This window comes from Callorhinus ursinus, unplaced genomic scaffold (assembly GCF_003265705.2).
Source record: "Callorhinus ursinus isolate GAN/ISIS: 27379988/994484 unplaced genomic scaffold, GSC_fseal_2.0 scaffold5, whole genome shotgun sequence".
In the NCBI taxonomy this organism is placed as follows: domain Eukaryota; kingdom Metazoa; phylum Chordata; class Mammalia; order Carnivora; family Otariidae; genus Callorhinus; species Callorhinus ursinus.
Window position 1 is genome coordinate 19,994,357 of NW_027397067.1, and position 22,331 is coordinate 20,016,687.

A 22,331-nucleotide genomic window follows, 5' to 3' on the forward strand; every position below is an offset into this window, starting at 1 on the left:
GCCTACTATTCATGATAAGTGTAGAAAATGCAGTTTTTTTCTAAAAAATTATAATGAGGGGTGCCTGGGTGGCTCGGTTGGTTAAGTATCTGCCTTTGGCTCAGGTCATGATCCCAGGGTCCTGGGATCAAGCCATGCTTCGGGCTCCCTGCTCGGCAGAGAGCCCGCTTCTCCCTCTCCTCCCCACTTGTGCTATCTCTGTCGCTCTCTTTATCTCTCTCTCTCAAATAAATTAAATCTTAAAAAAAATTATAATGAACACTAATTCCTTCATTATCATTCATATCAAAAATTGATATATTCATATCAATATTCAGATCAAAATCCCTAAATATTTGCTAAGCATCTATGCTGGCCATTATGCCAGGTAGAAGGGAGCAGTGCTGAGGTGTGGGGTGGAGGTGGGAGGGCAGTTTTGCTTCTAAAATGAGTCCTTAAAAATGAAGAAAAATCATCTCCGCTTAATGGAAAAGAACTTTTAAAAAGTAAGAAAATTTAAATAACGTTTTAGTCAACTATCCTATACTTTTTTGGTTTTTGTTCATTTTTGCTGTTCAGTGATGTGTTAATTGGAAGGATAGTAAGGAATGTTAACCTAAACAGGACAAGTGTGGAAGTGAATCTGCACACCACAGCACTCCAAAAATTCTGTGTAAATAAATATCCTGATCAAAGTCTTGAATAACTTAAATGGTGTTGATTGATACGATTTTGAACAGGACTAGCTTATTTCTCTGAAAATCTAGAGTCTTCACATATGGATATTTCTTCCTATAGATGAAAGAGAATTCTTATTTAGTTAAACACAGTTGACAGAGGGCTTAATAAATGATTTACACACAGGGTGATCAGATGCATACCAAGTATACTATTCACAAACTGAAACAATTCCTCCTCCATAACATTAAAAAAAAAAGGCATCTTATCCTCACATTTGCAGTTCATTATCAAAATGTGATTGTCAGAGTGGAAATAAACTTGATTCCATTTTAAAGTCTTGCTATGCAACTGATAAAAGACAAAACTTTATTATTATTATTTTTGCATTTTTCTTACAACCAAGATCCTTTAAGCCAGCGTTTAAAATGAAAGTTAAACCCTGTACTGTCTGTAGGAAAGTTTTGTAAGATCTGTGTCCCTGTACATTTTCTACTATCAGTCTATGCAGACGGTGGGGCAGGGATGCTGAATAACCAGGTGACTTTAAGAAGTTTGCAGAGTTAAAAATGTTTCCTGCCTTGAACATTATGCTGAATCTATGTAGAGTTTTTTCAAAATTTAAACCTAGGCCAAGCCAAATCTTATATGTGTTCTGAGAAGTAAAGACAATGCACAATGGATAGAACATGGATTCTGGAGTTCTAAAAAACCCGAGGTCAAATCTGGCATTAGTCGTTTTTCGCTCTAAGATACTGAGCAAGCAGTGTGGTTTCTCTGAACTTGGTATTTTCACTCATAAAAGCAACTCTTTACGATTGCATGAAGGGTGAACTGAGATCATTTATAGGTAAAGTGCAAAAAAATGGTAGCTATTGAACTTGGTCACAGTTGTTCTGCATTGTCATGGGTTCTTGAATTGAAGTAGCCCAACAGGATAAGATTCAGTCAGTCAGCAGACATGGACAGCGTGCTTTCTGGGTGCCAAACATTCTGACAGCCCTGGGAACACAATGGTGACAAGGCCCTGCCTTTGTCCTCCAGGGGCTTCGTCTGTTCACAGAGATCAGGAAACACTGTGTACTTCAGCCAACCCAGGATGCGAGCTGCCATGACAAGAGGGAGAGTCCCAGGGATAAGGTGGCTTGTGTTTTTGTTTTTGCTTTTAGATTCTCTCTTTTTTGTACAAACAGTAAAACAGACTTGCTTTTTACCCCCCGTGTGGACGTATTTGTTTTTCTGTTGGCTCAGTGGTTTTGGGTCGGCCTACCCTTTGTATAATAACAACGGATTCTCAAGCTAAACTGGAGTCAGCTCGGGAACACAGGATGACTCCTTCATGAAGTTGAATTCAAGCCATACTTCTTGGAATTGTCAGGCTGGACTATCCTCTCCTAAAATGAGTGATGCATGAACATACTTACGTTAGTTCTGAGAAGTCAGGGAGCATAGTATCACTATTAAGAACTATCTATCTTTAACTGAGCTTTGCAGAGTCTGTTAACTTTATTCCAAATTGAGGCAGGAAGAGTTATAAGGGACTGTGGCGGCTCGCTGTCTGCGTGGGAACCTGGGGCCTTTCAGAACACTTCTTTTCACCCAAAGCAGAGATGACGTAGTGCACGCAAATAATTCTTAGACTTATTTTCTTGTACTGTTCTTAGGCTCACTTACTTAAATAGTACATTGTGTTTAATAGGTAGGCTTCCTTTCCAAATGGTCATAACATTCCTCAAAGGTTGGAATTTGTTTTAAACTCAGCAGTAAAGACTACTGAACTTAGAGTTACTTTTCCTGTAACTATTCTTAGCAACGTCGGCACAGCTATGACAATAATGATAAAAATAAAAACTAGTTATTTTAGCCTTAACTATTTTGCATTTCTAAGAAGAGTGCCGGAGCTTTTGAAGAAAGCAATATTTTAAAATTTCTATATAGATGCACGTACACACACACACACACACAGTCTATATTTCTTTAAACCATTCTAATATTTGCATATGTATTATCAAATTCACTTTTTTTTTCTTTTACCCATCATATACACATTGATTTTACTTAGGGAGGAAAAAACATTAAATTATCAGTCTGAAGTTAACATCTACTAAATTTGCAAGAGAATACTTCACCTTCATTCAGATGAAAACAACAGTGGAGAATCTGGCCTTCCTTTGTGTGGGAGGAGTGAAAATTAGAAAAATTTAAGTTACAATTTTCTTGGACACAAGTCCCCTTGTTCCAGTCACCCCCCACCCCCACCGCATGTGGAACTTCAATAACCAGTCTGCTGGAAGTGAGAGTTCTCCCAAGATTAAATTCTTAAAAGACTCCTTGGCTGTGAAATTACAAAAGTGTGGATAAGCACCTTGTTCATATGTATTGGGTCTATTGAATTTACACATACATGTAGAAATAAATCAGTGGTGTCTTTATTTGACTATCAGTGGAAAATGTAGAGAAACTTAAACTTTGATTTTTCTGAATGCTTTTCAGGTTATCTTCTTGCTATGGTCTGAGGTTTTATGTCCCTCCAAAATTCATATGTTGAAAGCCTCATACTCAAAGTGATAATATTAGGAGGTGAGGCCTTTGGGAGGTGGTACCTTTGGGAGATGACTGGGTTTCAACCCATGAGTGGGTTTAATGCTCTTATAAAAGACACCCAAGAGAGCTCCCTTGGTCTTTCCACCATGCAAAGATACAATTAGAAGTCTGCAACCCAAAAGAAGGCCCTCACTTGGCCACACTGGCACCCTTGGACTTCCAGCCTCCAGAACTATGAGAAATAAATATTTGTTGTTTATAAGCCACTCAGTTTATGTTTTTTTGTTATAGCAGCCCAAATGAACTAAAATGCTTGTAAATGCACATTTGTTTTAAGTGGGCTGAATTCTTACATAAGATTTTGAGAAGACTGACAGATAAAACTATTCTTAGAGAATGATTTAGTATAGCACTGAAATAATATGCTATCCTGACCTTCTGGGCTTAGTGCATCTGTTCTTTCAACAAACATTCTTTGACCATCTTCTACTGTAAAATATTCTGTGAAGTACTAGGCATCTAGAAATGAAAGATATACTTCTTGGCATTAAAGAGCTGACAGTATGATGGGAAAGGCAGTTGAATGAACAGACTTTGTGAGAGCACAGAAATGCTCTGATATGTATACACAGCATGCACATGGGAGGGGGAGCCACTTAATGGAGCCCACAGGGTGAAGAGTGATCAAAGACAGCTTCCAGGAGAAGGTAGCCTCTGGGTTGATGGCTAAGTCAGTTCTTGGGGAGGTTCACTACCACAGAGGGAGAGAAAAGTCTGCCTGGGAGCCCACATGCAGTTAAGCATAGCTGGAGAATTAGATGGTGGAAGGGCAGTGGGTAGAGTGAAGGCCATGGTGTTGGAGTGCTGGCTCATAATCAAAGTGGGAATGATTTATTGAGGACCTACCACCATACATTATGGATATTACCCCTAATCTTTCAATTGAAAGCATTCTTACTCTTTTTATTCTCTCTTTAGAACTAAAAAAAGAGAGACTTGGGGAGTCTAAGGGACTTGACCCAAAGGTTACATGCCTAATGAATGATATGCAAAAAAAAATTTAGACCCAATCTTGTCTCCAAAGCCAATACTCTTTCTACTGATTTGGGGGCTTGGCTTCCCAGGAGTATTGAATGGCATGTTTATATCCTGAAAGCCTTGAGGAGACACTTAATGATTCTAACACTTGCCCTTACTTCCTACTCCTGGCAGAAATGAAATAATTTATTTGGGCATGGAGTTTTTGCAGTACTACTTCATAAATTCTAATAAGAACCTAACACAAGCTTTGATGATTCACAGTAAGGTTTTTTTTTTTTTTCTTTAAGTTACTTTACATGTACTTGAATGGGTTCATTGTCCAGAATAAGAATTTACATTCAGGTTTAGTGTAGATAATTTGTTGGGTTGACCCTAGACTAGCAAACCTAGGAAGTAGAAAATTACAGATAGTGGAATTGACAGAGAACTGGATTAGGAGTCCAGGTGTCCAGGTAGGGGCTTAATTCAACCTCGGTCACAGTCTAAACATTCAATTTGACTAATGCAATTGATTTCATTCTCTGTCTTCTAGAAAGATCATAGGCTTCAAGACCATAAGATTCAAAACCTGGCTTTGCTTTGGAATTTTCTTAGACTGTTTCTTTGTCTGTAAAATAGAGATAATTATTTGACACGAATATTGTGAGGATTGAGCATAGAGCCACATGTGTGGTCTATAGTAGCTACTAGATAAAGGCCATTTTCCTTTCTTCAGATAACACAGTCAAAAGCAAGGCTAACCATTGAAGGTTTTTCCACCTATTGTCCTGAATTAAATGCCACAGGGTTATAATTGTGGGAAACAAAAGTCAATCTGATTCTGTCCCCTCGCTGTCAATATGCCTCAGTGTAGACACCTAACTTGGGAACTCTAGGAAGAGATCAAGTTTCCTAAGAGAAGGAAACACAATGAAAGCTCAATGTAAGACTCAGCTTCTCAAGAAGCTCAGCTTCTTCCTCAATGAAGCATTCCTGCTGTAGCTCACTGCTTCATCTTGCTCCTAAGATTTCAGGCAACAGTCATTCCTGAAACTTCTTGCTCCCACCCATATTTTATTACTGCTCTACAACAATGCCTCCTCATTTTGAGAGAAAAATCTGCCTCCATGAAACACTCATCTATATGCCCTAATTTTGCTCTCTGAAACAAGAAAGAACTCTACTTTCCTCTCCATCGTTTAAATTTTCCGTTAGTTAAATATCTCACTCTTTCTTTATGTCTTCGGCCCTTCTGATGAAAAGTGAACAACTTCTTCAAGCATTCCTTATGTGACATTCTTCCCAGACTTTTCTCCATTTTAATCATCTCTCCTTGCAACATACCAAGCCTAAGCACAATACTCTAACCAAGTCAGCTGTGTACGATTCAGCTGTTAACAACAACAAGGAGTTGACTGTGCTTTTATGAACCACGCCTACTATTTAAATAGCTTTTCAGTAGTTTCCATTGCACTGCTATACACACTAGGGTTGTAGTTACCTAAAGGTTCCCTCTTTTTTTATATGAACTGCTACCTGGCTATGTTTTTATGATTCTATATGTGATCTTTTAAATAACATAGCTGACTATTTTACAATTAGTTTCACTGGGTTAGTTTCAGCTTCTTGAAAAACTTGAAAATGTATTGTTGTGTATTGCTTTCTCTCACCTGCCATTGAAGCTTTTCTCCTCCATAAAAGCGGCCACCATTTGTCTCCATCACCTCCTTGGTTGGGGTATGTGCTGCATGATTGTTTGTGGTGGTCAGCCCCGAGGTTGGTGCTCAGCCAAGCGAGATTAAAGCCTCCCAATATTCTAAGGCAAAACTCTTTGTGACAAGAGCTTGATTTGTGTTGTCTCTGGGCTTCAAAGGGCATTCTGGAGGGGTAAAGAGAACGGTTTCCCAGGAGATTTGTGATCTTTAAAAATACTGAGGCTGCCTTCTCATGACTTAGCTTTATTAAACTGCTATGTTTAACTAACTGGCAGTGACCATAAGATGAGTTACATTTAACTTCTAACTTGCAGTATTGCCCTGGATATGAGACAGGGCTAAGTAGTTTGGCTCTGAAGTTCATTGTCAAAAAGTATCCAGGATTTCAGGTGTTTATCTCAATTAACATTGAGAGTATGTAAAATTAGGCTACACATGTTATAAGAATTATTTTTTCTCTTGAAATTTCTGGCTTTTCGATTCTCAGACCTGGCAGCAAATCTTTTTGGCTTCTCTGCTTCTGATCCTAGCTGTTTTCACAAAATGCAAACACATGCAAAAATATTGTAATAAACCTCAATGTTCAGTCATATTCAGTAAGACTTCAAAAGATGTTTGCTTTGAACTTGGTTCTAAAGATGGGCATACCTTCATGAGAATGGAAGATATCTTCTTACTCTCTATGATGTGGTTTGGCCCTTTTCAGGGCCCCAAAGTAAGCTTTGTTCTGTAAGGCACATTAAATTTACTTTTTGGACTAAGAATTAACATAGAAATTTCTTCTTATAGAACATCTTGGGGCTCTACTTCCCAAAGGGGCCAGGGTTTTAGACCACAAAGAAAAAACAGTACAGCATCAAAGAAACTTGGAGCATCATCATGAGCTCTACATTCTATGCCCTGCCTTAGATTTAATCAAGCATTTGAATTGTGATTCTCAAGGTTGTTGGGTGTTGGGTGATCCACATAAACTCCTCTGGTATCACTTCATAGTTCACAGAAATGTGAGACAAGGCTGAAGAGGTGTGGTATAACCTGTAGTTAGCAGAATCTGATTGCAAGAGTACCTTCTGTAAACAGGTCCTTCCACATCCTTTTTCATTTTGTTTCCTTTCTGCTTTACGCACCTTCCCTGGTAATCATGCTGCAAAACACTCTGCTTGTCCTAGAGAGAATTGTGCCTTTGATCTTTCCTCAGACCATTTTAGCTGGTGAGACTGAAGGTCTCTTTTTTGATAGGGCAATTTCATTGGATCTCACTCATTTATTATTATTCTTATATTCTATCTTTAGTTTTGTTCATCTATGTTTTAGGGTCATTGTCCAATTAAAAAAAACAGAACCTATTTTTAAAATATCTTTCTCTAGTTCATATTTCAACCATACTTTCTGTGGATTCTAAATAGATCTAAAATATGACCTTTCTCCCTATCTCTTGCTACTAGAATCTCCATGGATTCTGTCATTTCTGAAATATTCAAAACTTTTACACAGTCTTGTCTTCCTATGTTTGTAACCACATTTTCTAACTTTTTTTGATAATTTGGCACCTTAAATTAAGAATTTGTGCCTTTTGTAATAATCCTCATTCATTCAGTAAATACTTTGGAGTGACTCTCAGATGCGAAGCTCTGTGTTAAGTGCTGTAGACAGTAAAGAGATAGAAGTGTCTACCGTCAGAGAGCTTCCATGGTATCCTTAGTCCAGCCCCGGGCTGTGCCCTTCTGCATGGGATGAGGAGTCCCTTGGTCAAGGGAACATATCTACCTGGGGCCTGACCATGTGCCAAATATAGGATCTTGGAATCTTCTGCCCAAATGATTTGAAGCCTGCTTCCTGAACCTGCATGGTCTTTTCTTTTGTCCATCCCTCCCTAAGAGCTCAGTTTCCAGGCCTGAGGTATGGACAAGCAGCAGCTATTTGGGAGGGTGTAAATGAGCTTGGAGATGCAGGCAGGGATATCCACACATATGCTCACAAAGCCCCTGGTGGTACAGCATGGGGTAGGGGAAAAGAGAGGCAAGAATATGGTGCTAGGGTCAGCACTGCCTTCCTGCTGTCCCTTTTCTGCCAAGTTATGGTGCAGAACTTGAAGGAACATAAGAATTCTGAATTTGAAGCTGGCCTGCCAAGTCTGTTTGAAAGTCAGAATATATTTTATGTCATAGCTTGTTGGCAATGTGGACCTCTGCTTGACCTCTTGCCTCGGGCCCACAAATGTTAAGGATGTGTCTATGGAGCTGACAATGTAGTGGACAGGCCAAGGCAGTCAGTGTGGCAAATTCTCTAATTTTAGGGAGTCATAGGAACACATGGGAAGGGCAACACAAGTGTGTGGGTCAGGGAAGTCCTCTTGGAATGAGGGGCACTGCACTTAGCCTTGCCGAGAATAGAATATTGCTAGGTGACATCAGGAAGAGGACATGGGGTGCACAAGGAATGGCTTGATGACGGAAGGACGGAAGGAAGGACAGAGAGACCAAGAGACAGAGGTGCTGACTGTAGGGGACCTGGAGTTGACTCAGTATGACTGGACTATCTGGGGATGGTCTTGAGTTGAAGGAGAGATGGTCAGGAACAAAGTCCTATTAAGGATGCTGTCTTCCTCCCTTTTCTCAACAATTTCTCTTCACTTGTGTCATTTGCTTCTTGCTAGTTCTGATGTCCATTCTTGTAAAAGTCCTCCTTCTCTCACCATCAGCCAACCTTAAGTTATTGCTGAAAATTTATTTGTAGGTGAAGTCATTCAATAATGACCTGTCATTGAATGTGTAAGATCCTTGTGATGAAAGTGACACCAAAATAAGACTAGATACATGAAAAAGTAGCATCTGATTTCCTCACAGTTGGGTCCCCTTTCCAGTTATCTCTTTGAAGAATGAAGCGTATCTCTAATTTCCCTTCCTTGTGTAGTATCAGGTTGGTTTTCTCTGTCTTTCATTCACCGAAAACCTCCTAATACTAGTACTAATACTTATTATCCTGATTAATAATGATAACAGACAGGTTTTCAATCTTGTCTTCTGTGCTTTATAGACATTATTTCATGTAATTCTCACAGTAACCTGTGAGGTGTACATAGTGTTATCACCATTTACTGAAGAAGAAATTGAGACCCAGGGAAGTTATATAATTTGCCCAATGCATATAAGTATATGTGGCAGAACTGGGGTATGAGCCCATGGTTGCTTGACTCCAAAGCCTGTTCTCTTGCCTCTTTAGGACATCATTTTTTGCCACCTTCTGATAGTACATCAAATCAAGGCCAAGTCTTAGTCTCGTGACCAACTCATATTAAACAAAAGAAATACTGTACATAAACACAGGTGGCGAGTTCAGACATAATAGTGGGAATGGTCTTTTCAAATTATCCTAGAGACTATAGGCAAAACTTCAGAGTCAGTAATTGGGATACCTTGAATAAATACTCCCTCTATCTTCCCCTCTAAGTCACTTTTCTTATTTATTTGGAGGTCACCTCTTTTTCTTGGAAAATTGATTATGCTCCAACATATTTCCTCCACGCAAGTCACAACTCTCCTTGTGACACTGTTTATGACATCAGCTGCCAAGTTTGTGACAGGCTAGATAATGTTACTTCATACATTTTATTTATTTGGTTTGAAACTTAATTCTACAGATAGCATTCTCCTTGGATCACTTAAGGAATCAATTAAAACATAAAAAATCAACCCCCTTTAAATAAATGTTTTAAGGATTAAAAATACACTTTTAATGCAGTACTTCTGCACTGTACTGCCTACATTTATTTACATTTACAAGTCAGTGAAAAAGAATTTTTCTTACTAAGTTTAAGTTATTCCATAGCCCTTTGATGTCTATTAAATAATGCACGGGTGTCTGAAATATGAAACTGATCTTTTTGTTGTTGAATTAAAAAATCAGAGATAATGTTGAAGAAAACACAAAATTATTTGTGTCCATGATCTGTTAGAGAAATATGTTTCTTTCAATGTAGAGAAATGCCTAGTATTGTTACTTATCTAAAAAATCAATCATTTTTTTAATTAAGGAAACATGGGCTGAGAACAGTAGAGACATAAAAGTCTTGGTATTTCATGAGCATTGGGTATCAGTTTTCCTGCATGCTCCCATTTGAGTTACAGTTCAGGAAGTTGGTCACCTTAGTCATTTAGCCGTTTTGCAAAGACACAAGTTAATTTAATTTTAAAAGAATACATTGTATGTTTGGTTTAAATTATGACTTTGACATTCATATTTCACTGACCTTGGAGAATTTATACAGGTACTTTACAGATTCCAAAGTGACATCTATTGATTTTTTTAAAAGCTTAATGGAAGAGAATTTAAAGGCATAATTATTTCAAATGGTAAAAATCAAAATTGCCAACTGATTTTTATGAGGTCAGTGTTATAATTAGATTAGCTTAAGATTGAATCAGAACAATAAGAGTGTTCTTTAACTACTTGTCTAGATATATAACCAATAATTCCTTCGTTACATACACGAAAAGATTTGGAGCAATGAGAGATTAGATATGTGACCATGGATTTGTAGCCAACGGTAAATAGAGCATTGTAACATTTCACTCTAATTTTTTAAATTTCCCTTGTACCTAACAATTATGCCTGTAACTTTATAGTTTAATATTAGAAATGGCTACTCTTTAATTTTAAATAACTTTTTGTTACAAAATAAAATACAAATATACAGAATCACCCAAATCAAACGTATGGCTTCATGACTTATTATAATGACAACACTACCCACGTTAAGAAATAGAATTTTGCTAGACAACTGAGAAGTCCCTCTACTGTGCCCTGTCCTGGTCACAACCTCTGTTTCTCCCCACAAATAACAGCTATTCTAACTTTTATAATCATCGGTTCCTTCCATTTTAAAAGTAGCTTTATCACTCAAAGATGCATCTATTGACATTATTATCAACTTTGCAAACTTTTTAAAAATCAGGTATGTCTTTAAGTCTCTTTTAACCTATAGGTTCCTCCACCATTTTTAGCATTTTCTTAGAGTTCATCTGTTAGAGAACCCTGGCCATTTGATCTGTGGTTTTCTGCAATCTGAATTTTACTAACTTCTTAATCCCGGTACAATTCAACATGTTCTTCAGTCCTCTGTATTTTCCTGCAGATTATCCAGAAACTGGATAAAGCTCCTCTTTGGCATAACTAGAGGAGACATGTAATATCTCTGGCTGTTTCTCATGTTACCTTCTTAACAGCCATTGATACTTCATGACAAAATCTGTCAATTCATTGATAGTTGCAAAGTGGTGATATTTTACTTTAATGATTTCTTTTGTGTTTATTTGTTAGAATACTTTTGTTAAGAGACCCTTTCCCTCATGTACCATTTGATTAGCCAGTAATACAGTTCCCATAAGAAACATGGGATACATGCTTGATTTCTCTCCTTTACTAGTTCTCTGAGATAATGAATATGTTCCCTATTATCTTCGGAAGATAACCAATTCTTTCTTTAAACTTATTTGACATGTTTTAACCCATGGAAATTACTGTCATTGCCAAAGCTCAAATTGTTCCATCATTGGCTCTTGAGAGCTTCTTCACGTTTATTTTCGGGTCATTTTGTTATGACCCTGGTAGTCTCTGGCAGCTTCCTTGGTATTGGGTAGCACAAGATGTTCCAAGTTGATGTTTTACATATCTTGCCCCAAACATGGAATAAAACAATGTTTTTTGAAAAAGCCCTTCTTTTAGTGAGAAATGGTATTTCCGGATCATAGTCTGGACACTAAGGATGCTCATTGCTACAGGGTTGGTCATTATTTCTAGCTGCTTTGAGTGTACAGTTAGTCCATATTGACACTTTGAATTCAGATTAGAGAATACCAAGACTTTAATTTAACCTTTTGTTATTATATCTTTATCTCTTTTTTTTTCCATACCCACAATTTTGGTCTTCATTGATAAAAGTGATATTAGAATTAAAATATTACATAGTAACTTATTTGTTTTAAAGCATTACACCCAGCAGTCTCAGGATAAAAATGCCAATCCATCTACCAATATGAATACTGAAAACAAACAAACAAAAAAATGCACATACTTTCTCTATTCTCTCCCAAATTTTTAATAGTTGTACAAAATCCACATTGTCAGAGTATATACTTAATACATAATATATTCTCCCCTTTCATGTGGCCTCAGGACAGGTAACTCTGTAGTTAATTCTCACCATCCATTCTTATGTGTAGGCGTTTTGGTTTTTTGAAGCTCATTCTCTACCAGATTCCTGGGCTCACTTTTTCTTTCCTTCAGTATCTTAAATACAATACTTCATTTTTCTACTGGCATAAATCGCTGTTGTTAAAATCTAATGATAATCTAAATTCCCCTTATAAGTCATGTGATCTGTTTTTCTAAATGCCCAAAGGGCTTTTTTCTTTTTCTTTAAAATACAATAAATTTGCTAGAATTTATCTTTAGGTAGTCAGACTGTCTGGCTAACTATTGTCAGATATGCAGTTTAGTATTTTTTATTATTATTTCAAGGAATTTTTCTGGAATTACAATTTTTTGCATCTATTCTGTTCCCTTGCTTTTGTTTTCTTCTTTAGGGTCTTCTATTATCCATAGACAGTTGACCCTTGGACAACATGGGTTTGAACTGTGTAGAGCCACTTATATAGGGATTTTTTCCCCCATAAATACAATACAGTGCTGTGTGTTTTCTCTTCCTTACCATTTTCTTCATAACATTTTCTTTTCTTGAGCTTACTGAATTGTAAGAATACAGCACATAATACATATCACATATAAAATATATGTTAATTGGCTGTTTATATTATGGCAAGGCTTCTAGTCAACAGTAGACTATTAGTAGTTAAGTTATGGGTGAAACAAAAGTTATACATGTATTTTTGACTGGCACGGAGGTGGGGGGGAGTAGAGCTTAGCACCCTTAACCCCTGCATCATTCAAGAGTCAACTTTATTTCACCTTTTATCTATCTTCAGTATTTATCACTTTCCCTAAAATCCTGTTTTAAAAATCCCTTTCTTAATTTCTTTTTGATTAAAAAAATTTCCCTTTCTTTTCTTTTTACCTTCTGGTTCTCTTAAGGCATTATCTGTTGTGTTTGTTTCATCTTGTGTCTCTTCCATTTTAGCCTTTATTTCTCAAAGTTTTTTTAAAAAAAAACATGGACTCTGAGAAACAAACTGAGGGTTCTAGAGGGGAGGGGGTCGGGGCATGGGTTAGCCCCGTGATGGGTATTAAAGAGGGCACGTACTGCATGGAGCACTGGGTGTTATACAAAAACAATGAATCATGGAACACTGCATCAAAAACTAACGATGTAATGTATGGTGATTAACATAACATAATAAAATTAAATTTAAAAAAATAAATAAAAACATGTTTTTCCTTAATTCTGTATCTCATATTTTTTAAAAAGTCAATTTTGAACATTTCCATTTTTCAGGTTATGAAAATAATCATCCATAGCACTCAATTACCAAAAAAATAATAAAGATACACTTATTAATACATATTTTTCACATTTCAAGGTAAAAAATTCTATTCAGTAACTACTTACAAATCTTAATTGATCAGCAGCTTCTTCAGCGGGTTTGTTTTTTTTTTAATTTTTTTTTAAAGATTTTATTTACTTATTTGTCAGAGAGAGAGAGGGCACAAGCAGGAGGAGCGGCAGGCAGAGGGAGAAGCAGGCTCCCCACTGAGCAAGGAGCCCAATATGGGGCTCAATCCCAGGACCCTAGGATCATGACCGGAGCTGAAAGGCAGACGCTTAACTGACTGAGCCTCCCAGGCATCCCTTCAGTGGGTTTGCTGAACAAGCTTTCAGTAATAATTTCCTCATTGTTTTTAAAAGTGACTTACTTCTTTTATCCCAGTATTTATAAATTTTGAATTCTATAGGCTCTGTGTAGATCCAGAGCACATAAGATCTGCAGATTGTTTATTTATTCATTCATTGTTCAAACATTTTGCCAGGCCCTGTGCCAGGACATAGGAAGCAAAAATTAATAAAAACCACTTTTGCTCTCCAAGAACTTAAACAGGAAAGATTGAGCAAGTAACTAGTGATTATAATAGAACGTAATAGGTGTTTTGATAAAGCTGTCATTGTATCAAAGGAACACATAGAAATTTGAGTAATGGGGCCAGGGTAGGAAGTAGGAAAACCAATAGATGGAGGATCAATGGAGATACAGACAGTTGCAAAATAATAACACTGCACTTTACAGTGGAAATTTCCCATACTCTTACACATTCACTATGTCATATGAAACACAACCCTGTGGTTCTGTTGTCTACGCTGTATATATGTAGAAACTCTGCTTCGGAAGAAAAGTTGACTCTCCAAGATCTTATGCCTGATAGTTTGCTCTGTTGGCACATTAAACCATTTTATTTTTATTTTTTTAAAAGATTTTATTTGTTTATTTGAGAGAGAGAGAGTGTGCACAAGTTGGGGGAGGGGCAGAGGAAGAAAGGGAGGGACAAGCAGACTCCCCACTGAGTGCAGAGTCCTGTCAGGGACATGGGGCTCAATCAGCCGCTTAACTGACTGAGCCACCCAGGTGGCCCTAAACCGTTTTAGAAAGAATGGATGAACACTACTTTCTGCATATGATAATACTTAAAAAGTATTAATCATTGATATGATAAATTCATCAACGTATCAGAGTAGACATACATGACTAGTACAATAATAGTTCAAGGTCAAATGGATTTTTCTAAAATCAATTGACCAATAATATATATCTCTGTCTATTCTACAAGTCAATGCAATTAAATATCATTAACACTAGCTGCGCCCTCTCATCCTGTCCCTTCCCCTGTCCAACATCCGCTGATAAAAGTTACCACTCTCCCAAACAGGGAGCCTTTCATTACTGGCTTTGCATTCCCCCCCCCCTTTTTTTTTGTTTTACATGAGATTAAAGGAAAGAAAAGAATAAAATGTTTTTTTCCCCATTTTTGCAACTGCATGGTTACTTTTCAGAAAATAAGAAAGAACACTAAAATGCCTTAAATCATTTAAAATTTAACATTATTAGTAATAATCATTAATCCCATAATTGCTCCTGCCTTTTTCCATTTTTTTTTTAAGATAAGTCTCTAAGGCAAAGGCATTACCATAAGGGAATTATTTAGTTTAACATAAAAAAAAATTGGAAGAAAAACGTAAATTGTTTTCATTTTAGTTTAACAGTTAGGTGTGTGCTTAGGGATTGAGTATTATTTGTCCCTTCTGAGGGGACAAATTTGGCTTCTGATCATGCCTTAGATTGCTGATTTCAAGTACAGACATAACCTGCAGCATCAGTGGGACTTAAAGACAGAGTGAATCATAACATCTTACCTTAAAATGTCACTATCTTTTAGCTCTTAACAATGCTAAAGCAGTCAGGTATCTCCTCTATTGGATAAAGGTGTTATTTTCAGAGAAAGAGGTATCTGCAATAGTGCAACATTTATTCATGAGATTGCGGGCAAATTTTCAGAAAAAAATTAACTTAATATGAAAGACATCAGGGCCAATTAGAAACAGCACTTGTTAATATATGAGTCTGAAGACAAGTGTAACTATTAACTTACTGACTCCATCAATGATTTGAAAGACTTTTGAGCTTTCCAAAAATTTCTGAATTACAAACTACTGCACCCAGCTTTTTACTAATTGGAAAAAATCACTGCCTATTTTCTTGGACATCAGTGGTAATTGCTGCCTGTAGAATTTGCTGGGGTTTGCAAAGCTGAACTTCAATTTCTATAACATCTGCCACAAATTCAGTAATCCTGTGTAATAATGCAATGAGAAAACACAACATATGACCATCATATTAGCAGCTGTATTATAGGAAATTATAGCATAAAATTAGGAAATGATGTATGATGTTAATACCTCTATATCTAAAAATGGAGTATATTTCTGTGCATAGTCTAACTAGTGCTCTTCATTATAATACTTGTGGTTTCATGTATTTCCTGTATTGTGTCTGGGCCCCTGCACAAAATCTTCCTTCCTCGTAAAAGTTCTCCTCTTTATTCAGCTCCTTCATCTGGCTAATTGACTAAACCTTTAAGACTAGGATTAAAAATAATTTCCTCTTGGAAATTCCTAAATTCCTCTACTTTGTTCTTTTGATCACATGTATGCAGTGGCTACAAAAACTTCTAGCACATGAGAGTTCTCAATACAACCTTATTAAATAAATGAAAAGCTAGGTGCCCTTTCCCCCATAGCACCTTGGGCTCACCTATGTCAAGTAACATTTGCTCTATATTCGAATAACTTGTATATCTATCTTCTTAAGGTAAACTTTTTATGGTAGGGATGAGTTCTTGTTCACCTTTTTGTCCCCACACCTAGTACAGGGGACAAAAATGTGGCATGCAATAGGTGCTTAATACATACTTGTGGAATAAATAATGGGTGAAGTTTATGAGTCCCTGGGGTTTAGATATGCCTTGGCCATTCCTATCAAGCTCCCTTTCTCCTACATATTCTTAAGAGGGTGCTGTCTGTGTTAGGATTATTGTTTAATTTCATTTGAAAAGGTGGGAAGAAAGAGCATTCTGGTGAAAGTAGGGTTCTCATGAAAATTTCTTTGGAAGAAATTCATACCGTAGCCCTCAGACATAAAATGTTTGCAAATAAATGTATTCTATGTGAAAGTGCAAGTCTATATGCATTTTATCTAAGGATTTGTAAGAGGTGAAATAGAAAATACTGATTTAAGTAAGAGAAGCATGGGATTGTGAAAAACGGTGTTGGATTTCAGGAGAATGTGGGCCTAGTCCTAGCTCTGTCTCTAGTATATTCTGTCTCACTAAGAATATTTTCTTAAATGGAAAATAACTAGGGGAGCAACAACAGCCTTCATCTCTATCAGCCGTAATCCCATGCCAAATGGTAAGCCGTAATCATATCAGTTTTCTTTATTTTCTCTCTCTGCGTTTTTGCATTTGGATAATTTTGATTTACTTCTGGGTGATTATCAAAATATTATGTTGTTGAATGACTTGATATTTAAAATGCCCGTTCTTTAAAATTTAGAATAGGATGACGTAAATTGACAACTGTGTGCTTTGAAAGGGATTTTATTTCATTAGCGCCCCCAGCGGGGGAAGGAGGGAACGTCAGCATCAGCGTTTCAACAGTCCCGCGTCGGAAATAGGGAACCTGAGACCAACATATTGAATGGAGCCTCTTGTTGGGAGCCATCTATTCCCACTCTAAGAATTAGAAATCCCGCATCTTGTTCTTTGTTTTGTGCACTTGGCCCTGTGCCAAATTTGTAATCCTCTCTGCAAAGTGTTTGTTTCCTCTGTATGTTCTTCCCAGATTGTTTTTACTTCATGCTCCTCATTCATCAGTGCCACCCAGGTCATTGATTTCTGAATGGCAGTTAGAGCCCAACTCCAGTCTGTGTGGCCTTTGAAACAAATGGTGTTGTGTGGGTTTCTCCTTTTCTGTGGTGCAGATATTGAAAAGTAGCTGGCACTGTGGGAAGAAGCAAGCCTGTCAAGAAGCCATATAGCGTACACAGTGCTTTGGTTGTATCTGACCATCAAGAAAACCCTCAGTCATTACCAGGTCTTAGCATAAGACTGTAAGTGTCCAGACAAATTGGGAAAACCCTTGCACTCCAGCTCCAAGGAAACAAATAGCCCCCTTCAGTGAATACCCAGGGGCTGCTCTGCAGGACCTCACCGTGAGCCCTCAGATGTTCAGAAGTCAGCCAGGCAGCCCTCCAACACTGGCCCTTCCAGAAAGCAGATCTGTACCAGCCAGCCATTTGCCACCTTGTCTTCTTACCCCTAGCAACTCAGGTGAAGTGAGGGGCGAGGGAGGCCATTAGTACACAAAGGACTGGTTCTGTCACAGGGAAGAGCCAAACCAGAAGAGCCCACAGCATTCTTTCTAGACTAATTGTCCAAATAAAGGAAGATAGTAGAGCAAGTTCAACTAGAAAAAGCAGTTTATCTGAAGAAAATTTCCAGCCTTCTCCGTATGCTTTGAGTTAAATTCCTCCCGTTTTGGAAGTTTTATATGGATTTGATTTTTCCTAAGAGTTTATATTTTAGTTTAAGTAAATATAACTGTCCTATCTCTTTGACTGTCTTATCCATGGAAAAGCCCACAAGTTTGGAAGCATTTGGAACTATTTAAACTATAGCATACGAATTTTTCACCAGTGGAAACCATAATTTGGAAAAAAATACTTTATATCTGTGATTTCTAAGTGTTTAGGGAAACCAGCACTTTATTTCCAGCTTAATTTTTGGTTGGAAATGAGCATGCTTTTTTTCAACCCTCTCAAAGTGCTTTGGAGTATACATCACAATTTTTAAAAAATAAAGTACATTTAATTTTTTTTAATGTTTTAAACTTCTCATTTTAGTGAGATAGAGGAGTGTCAGAGTTGAATCCGGTCCCAGCAGAGCTTTGCCTATACCTAGCCACTTGAAGTTAAGCACTTCCCTCAGCCGCTCTGGATTTAGGGTCTTTATATATCAGATTGGTTTGAGGATGTCTTGCCTTCAAGTTGTAGTGAAAAACCAATCAAATGAGATAATATATGGAGGGTTTTTGAAATGTAAAAAAGGAATGTCCTTGAAAAATTAGGAACAAATGTAAGCTTTATTCACACTTATTTAGTTATCTTTTAAACACACCTGTTCTCCTAGAATTTATCATTTCATGGTATCTCAGAATTTATTTCCAAATGTCTCTGACCACGTAGTATAAAAATATAACTTATTCAAACTGATGAGTTGTTTGACAATTTTGACCACCAATGTTTAGATGAATTTGGGATATATGTTTAATTTCATTTTAAATTTCTATGAATTAAATCTCAGTGATTATTAGCACACAGTGAAAGTCTAGTGAAAAACACAAATAATGGAGAATTTACTAATAACGTACAAGCAAGGTGAGAAAGCCTTAATATAAACATTGGGAAAAGGACAGGCTAATGATCTATACTCTCCCCATAAAATATTTTTAAGTCCATATGTTAGATCTTCATACAGATTTATAGAATACAGAATGAGTGACTTTTTTCTTAATCTAACTTTAAGAACATATTTATAAACCCAGTAACAAAATTTTATGCATCTCCTTTAGCATTCTGTCCTAAGATTTAGTTAACTATTCTTTTTTTTAATTTTTTTTTGAAAGATTCTATTTATTTTTGAGAGAGAGAGAGTGTCCAGGCAGGGAAAGCAGCAAGCAGAGGGAGAGTGAGTAGGCTCCCAGCTCAGCAGGGAGCCTGATGTGGGGCTCGATCCTAGGACCCTGGGGTCATGACCTGAGCTGAAGGTGACGCTTAACTGTCTGAGCCACCCAGGAGCCCCTTAGTTAACTATTCTAAGTGGTTATTCGTTTATGTGACTTAAAATCCACTTAAGAGAAATATTGTTGCCTTGAAAAAATTATTTTCTTCAGAGGAGAAAGTTGCCAAACTGACCATCCCATAAATATCAACTGTGATGGTGGGAGAACAGTAAGGATTTGGTGTTGTTTCCAGGTTTCACTACTCTCCATGATTCATCTTTCATCGTTCTTTCTTTCTCCTTCCTCTGACTTTTTCAACTTCTCTTCCTCTTTGCCTCTAGGGAGAAGCCTCCAGTGGAGGACAGTCACTGAAAAACTACATGGAAGAAGTGAGTTTTAAGGTAGCCTTGTAACATAGTCTGAAATCAGTCTGTCGTATAGGATGAATATTCACTTGGGCTTTCACCATCCACTGTAGGGTTTCCAGTCTATACCCATTCACTGGTTATGCCCACAAAAACAAGATAATAAATAATATGTTATCAAAATGTTTTTTGTTCCTCGTTGATAGAGGAATACCTTATAACAACTCAGTCATCCTGAAAATGAAGGTGAAATTGCACAAACCTAGGGCTATTTATTTTCACTCACAAACATTTGTTGATATCCCAATAAACGAGAAACATGTGCACAAAATAATAAGACATGATCATTGCTCTTATGGAAAGAACAATCTGTACCAAATTGGCTTTCATTCATGTGATAAATGCTCATCAAAGACATTACTTGTAAAGGCCATTAAGCAAAGTGCTGTCTTGACAAATAAAATATATGGTAGATTTTTGTTGGAAAACCGTTTAGACGTCTGGATTTATTTTGGAGATATTCAAGGGTGCTCTGTGTCACAGGATGTGTCTTTGGACTGTCTGCAAATGGTATTTGGGAACTTGCAGATAAATCTGTGGATAGATTCCATAAGACTTGATCTGAAGCCAAACCACAGTGGTCACTAAATTAGCTATCTGAATCTGTTTAGGTGAAGGGAGCTGGGAAGTAGTTTGGTGATGATGTCATGGAAGTACCAGATATTTGGTTTGAATATTGCTCCTCAGAAAGATAGAATCTTGTTCTCTAAATATTTTATTCTTGCATGCATGCATCCATTCAAAACCCAGTTTGAGTGGCCTACTGAACGTGCCACTGAAAATTTATTCGGAACGGTGTACCCATACTTAAACTCACACTTGTTGCCAAATACCACCTAGAAAGGAAAATCAGAGTGCCTAGTACCCCATTAAGTTTCTAACATCTTCAGTTTGCATGTTTGGAGGTGGCTGAAGTTTTGCCAAAGGCACATGGAGAAGAGAACGAAAGGAAATAAGCAGGTTGATTGTCTGGGTTCCGGTTAGAAAAATCAAAATATATGGTGTAAAAAAATTGGAGGGTTAGAGCACCAACTTTAAAATTCAGTTTAATGAATTTTGATGCAGAGATTGAGTAGAATACATTAAAACAGTTAACGTTGCCAAAGGGAGGCAGACACTGTTTTCATTGTGTACGCCAGCAGAATTTCTCTTTAGGATTCTGTGGTTGCTGATGTGCTTGGCTCAGCATTCCTCTGCAGGAAGCCAGATGCAGGGCTCGAACTCAGGACCCTGGGATCATGACCTGAGCAGAAGGCAGACTCTTAACCGACTAAGCCACCCAGGCACCCCAGAACTTTTAAAATAAATCTTATTTTAAATTTGTAGTTCTTATCCAGGAAAAAGATCCTTATTTTCTCCATTATTATGAATGTGCAATCTAAACATACCTGTTTTACACAATTGTGAATGCTTAATGTGAGAACAGGGGTGAGAATTTGTGCCTTTGCATTCGAGGTTCTGAAAGCGCACTCTCCTTCAATGTGGTCCTCTGATAAGCAACAGGGACAACACCTAGGGGCTTGGAAGAAATGCAAAATCACACCAGATCCAGAGAATCAAAATCTGTATTCTAACAAGATGCCTGTGTAATTCGAAGTACCCTTAAGTTCCAGAAACACTGCCCTAAAGTGTTCTTTCAATGTTATTTCTAGAGAGTAACTACATATATCATGAAAAACCCCCAATTTTTATAATACAGGTAAAGAGGAAAATTCTGTTAATAAATTTCTGAGTTTTATTTATTCATTTACTCTCAAGAACAAAATTTTTGGTTGATTAGGGGTATAAAATCTCTCTAGCTTGTGAGATTCATCACCGACTTTCAGTTTAAAATTACAAGTATGTGCGAACTGCCCATAAATATTTTTGGGGGATTTAGTATCACATAGGGTTTTTATCTAATATTGCTTGATATTTAGATTTTAGCTCTTTTTTTTTAAACCAACAAATGATCACTCTTTACAATATGACCTTAATTAGTGAACTGTTAACTCATTACTAGTTGGATTCTTTTTGTAGACATTAATCCATTCGGTCTTTAGGAAATATATACTCAAATTCTTCTCCATTGAGAACATGTTGAGAGTGTGAGCCATAAAATGATAGTTGCTTTTTTCCCACTTGTGCTCTTATTTCACTTTTGCTCTCTTTCTGCATGTTAGTTAAATCAGCAAACAATAAGGAACAATATTTATAAATGTTAGAAGCATTGAAGTTAAAACTGTGCTAGCAAACATTTGCTTTTATTTAGTATACACTAAAACTCAAGTAAACCATAGTGTTTACATTTTTAATATATTTAACATTTCTTGTTAAAGTTTGGGCAACTCTTTGCAGATCAAAGTCTGGATTTTTTTTAATTCAGTCTTATAATTAGACAGAATTATAACCACATGACATTAGACAATATTGTTTAGACCTAAATCAAAACTAGAGACAATAGAGTCTCCTCTACAAAAGCTAAAATGGAATTTTCATTCTATATTTTCTGGTTTTTAATGTATTATTTTTCTAGAATAGGATTTGTATTTTTTTAAAAGATTTTATTTATTTATTTGAGAGAAAGAGTGAGAGAGAGTACGAGTGGGGTGAGGGGCAAAGGGAGAAGCATACTCCCCGCTAATCAGGGAGCCCAATGCGGGGCTTGATCCCAGGATCCTGGGATCATGACCTGAGCCGAAGGCAGAT

General features: G+C 37.0%; 1 protein-coding gene across 1 annotated transcript in view; it reads left to right on the forward strand.

Annotated features, from left to right (window-relative positions):
• Positions 1 to 22,331, forward strand: part of CUNH8orf34 (chromosome unknown C8orf34 homolog) — a 377,054-nt gene that overhangs the window by 324,219 nt on the left and 30,504 nt on the right. The window contains 1 exon segment of the mRNA XM_025871441.2: positions 19,560 to 19,607. Coding sequence (XP_025727226.1) covers positions 19,560 to 19,607 — 48 coding nt within the window.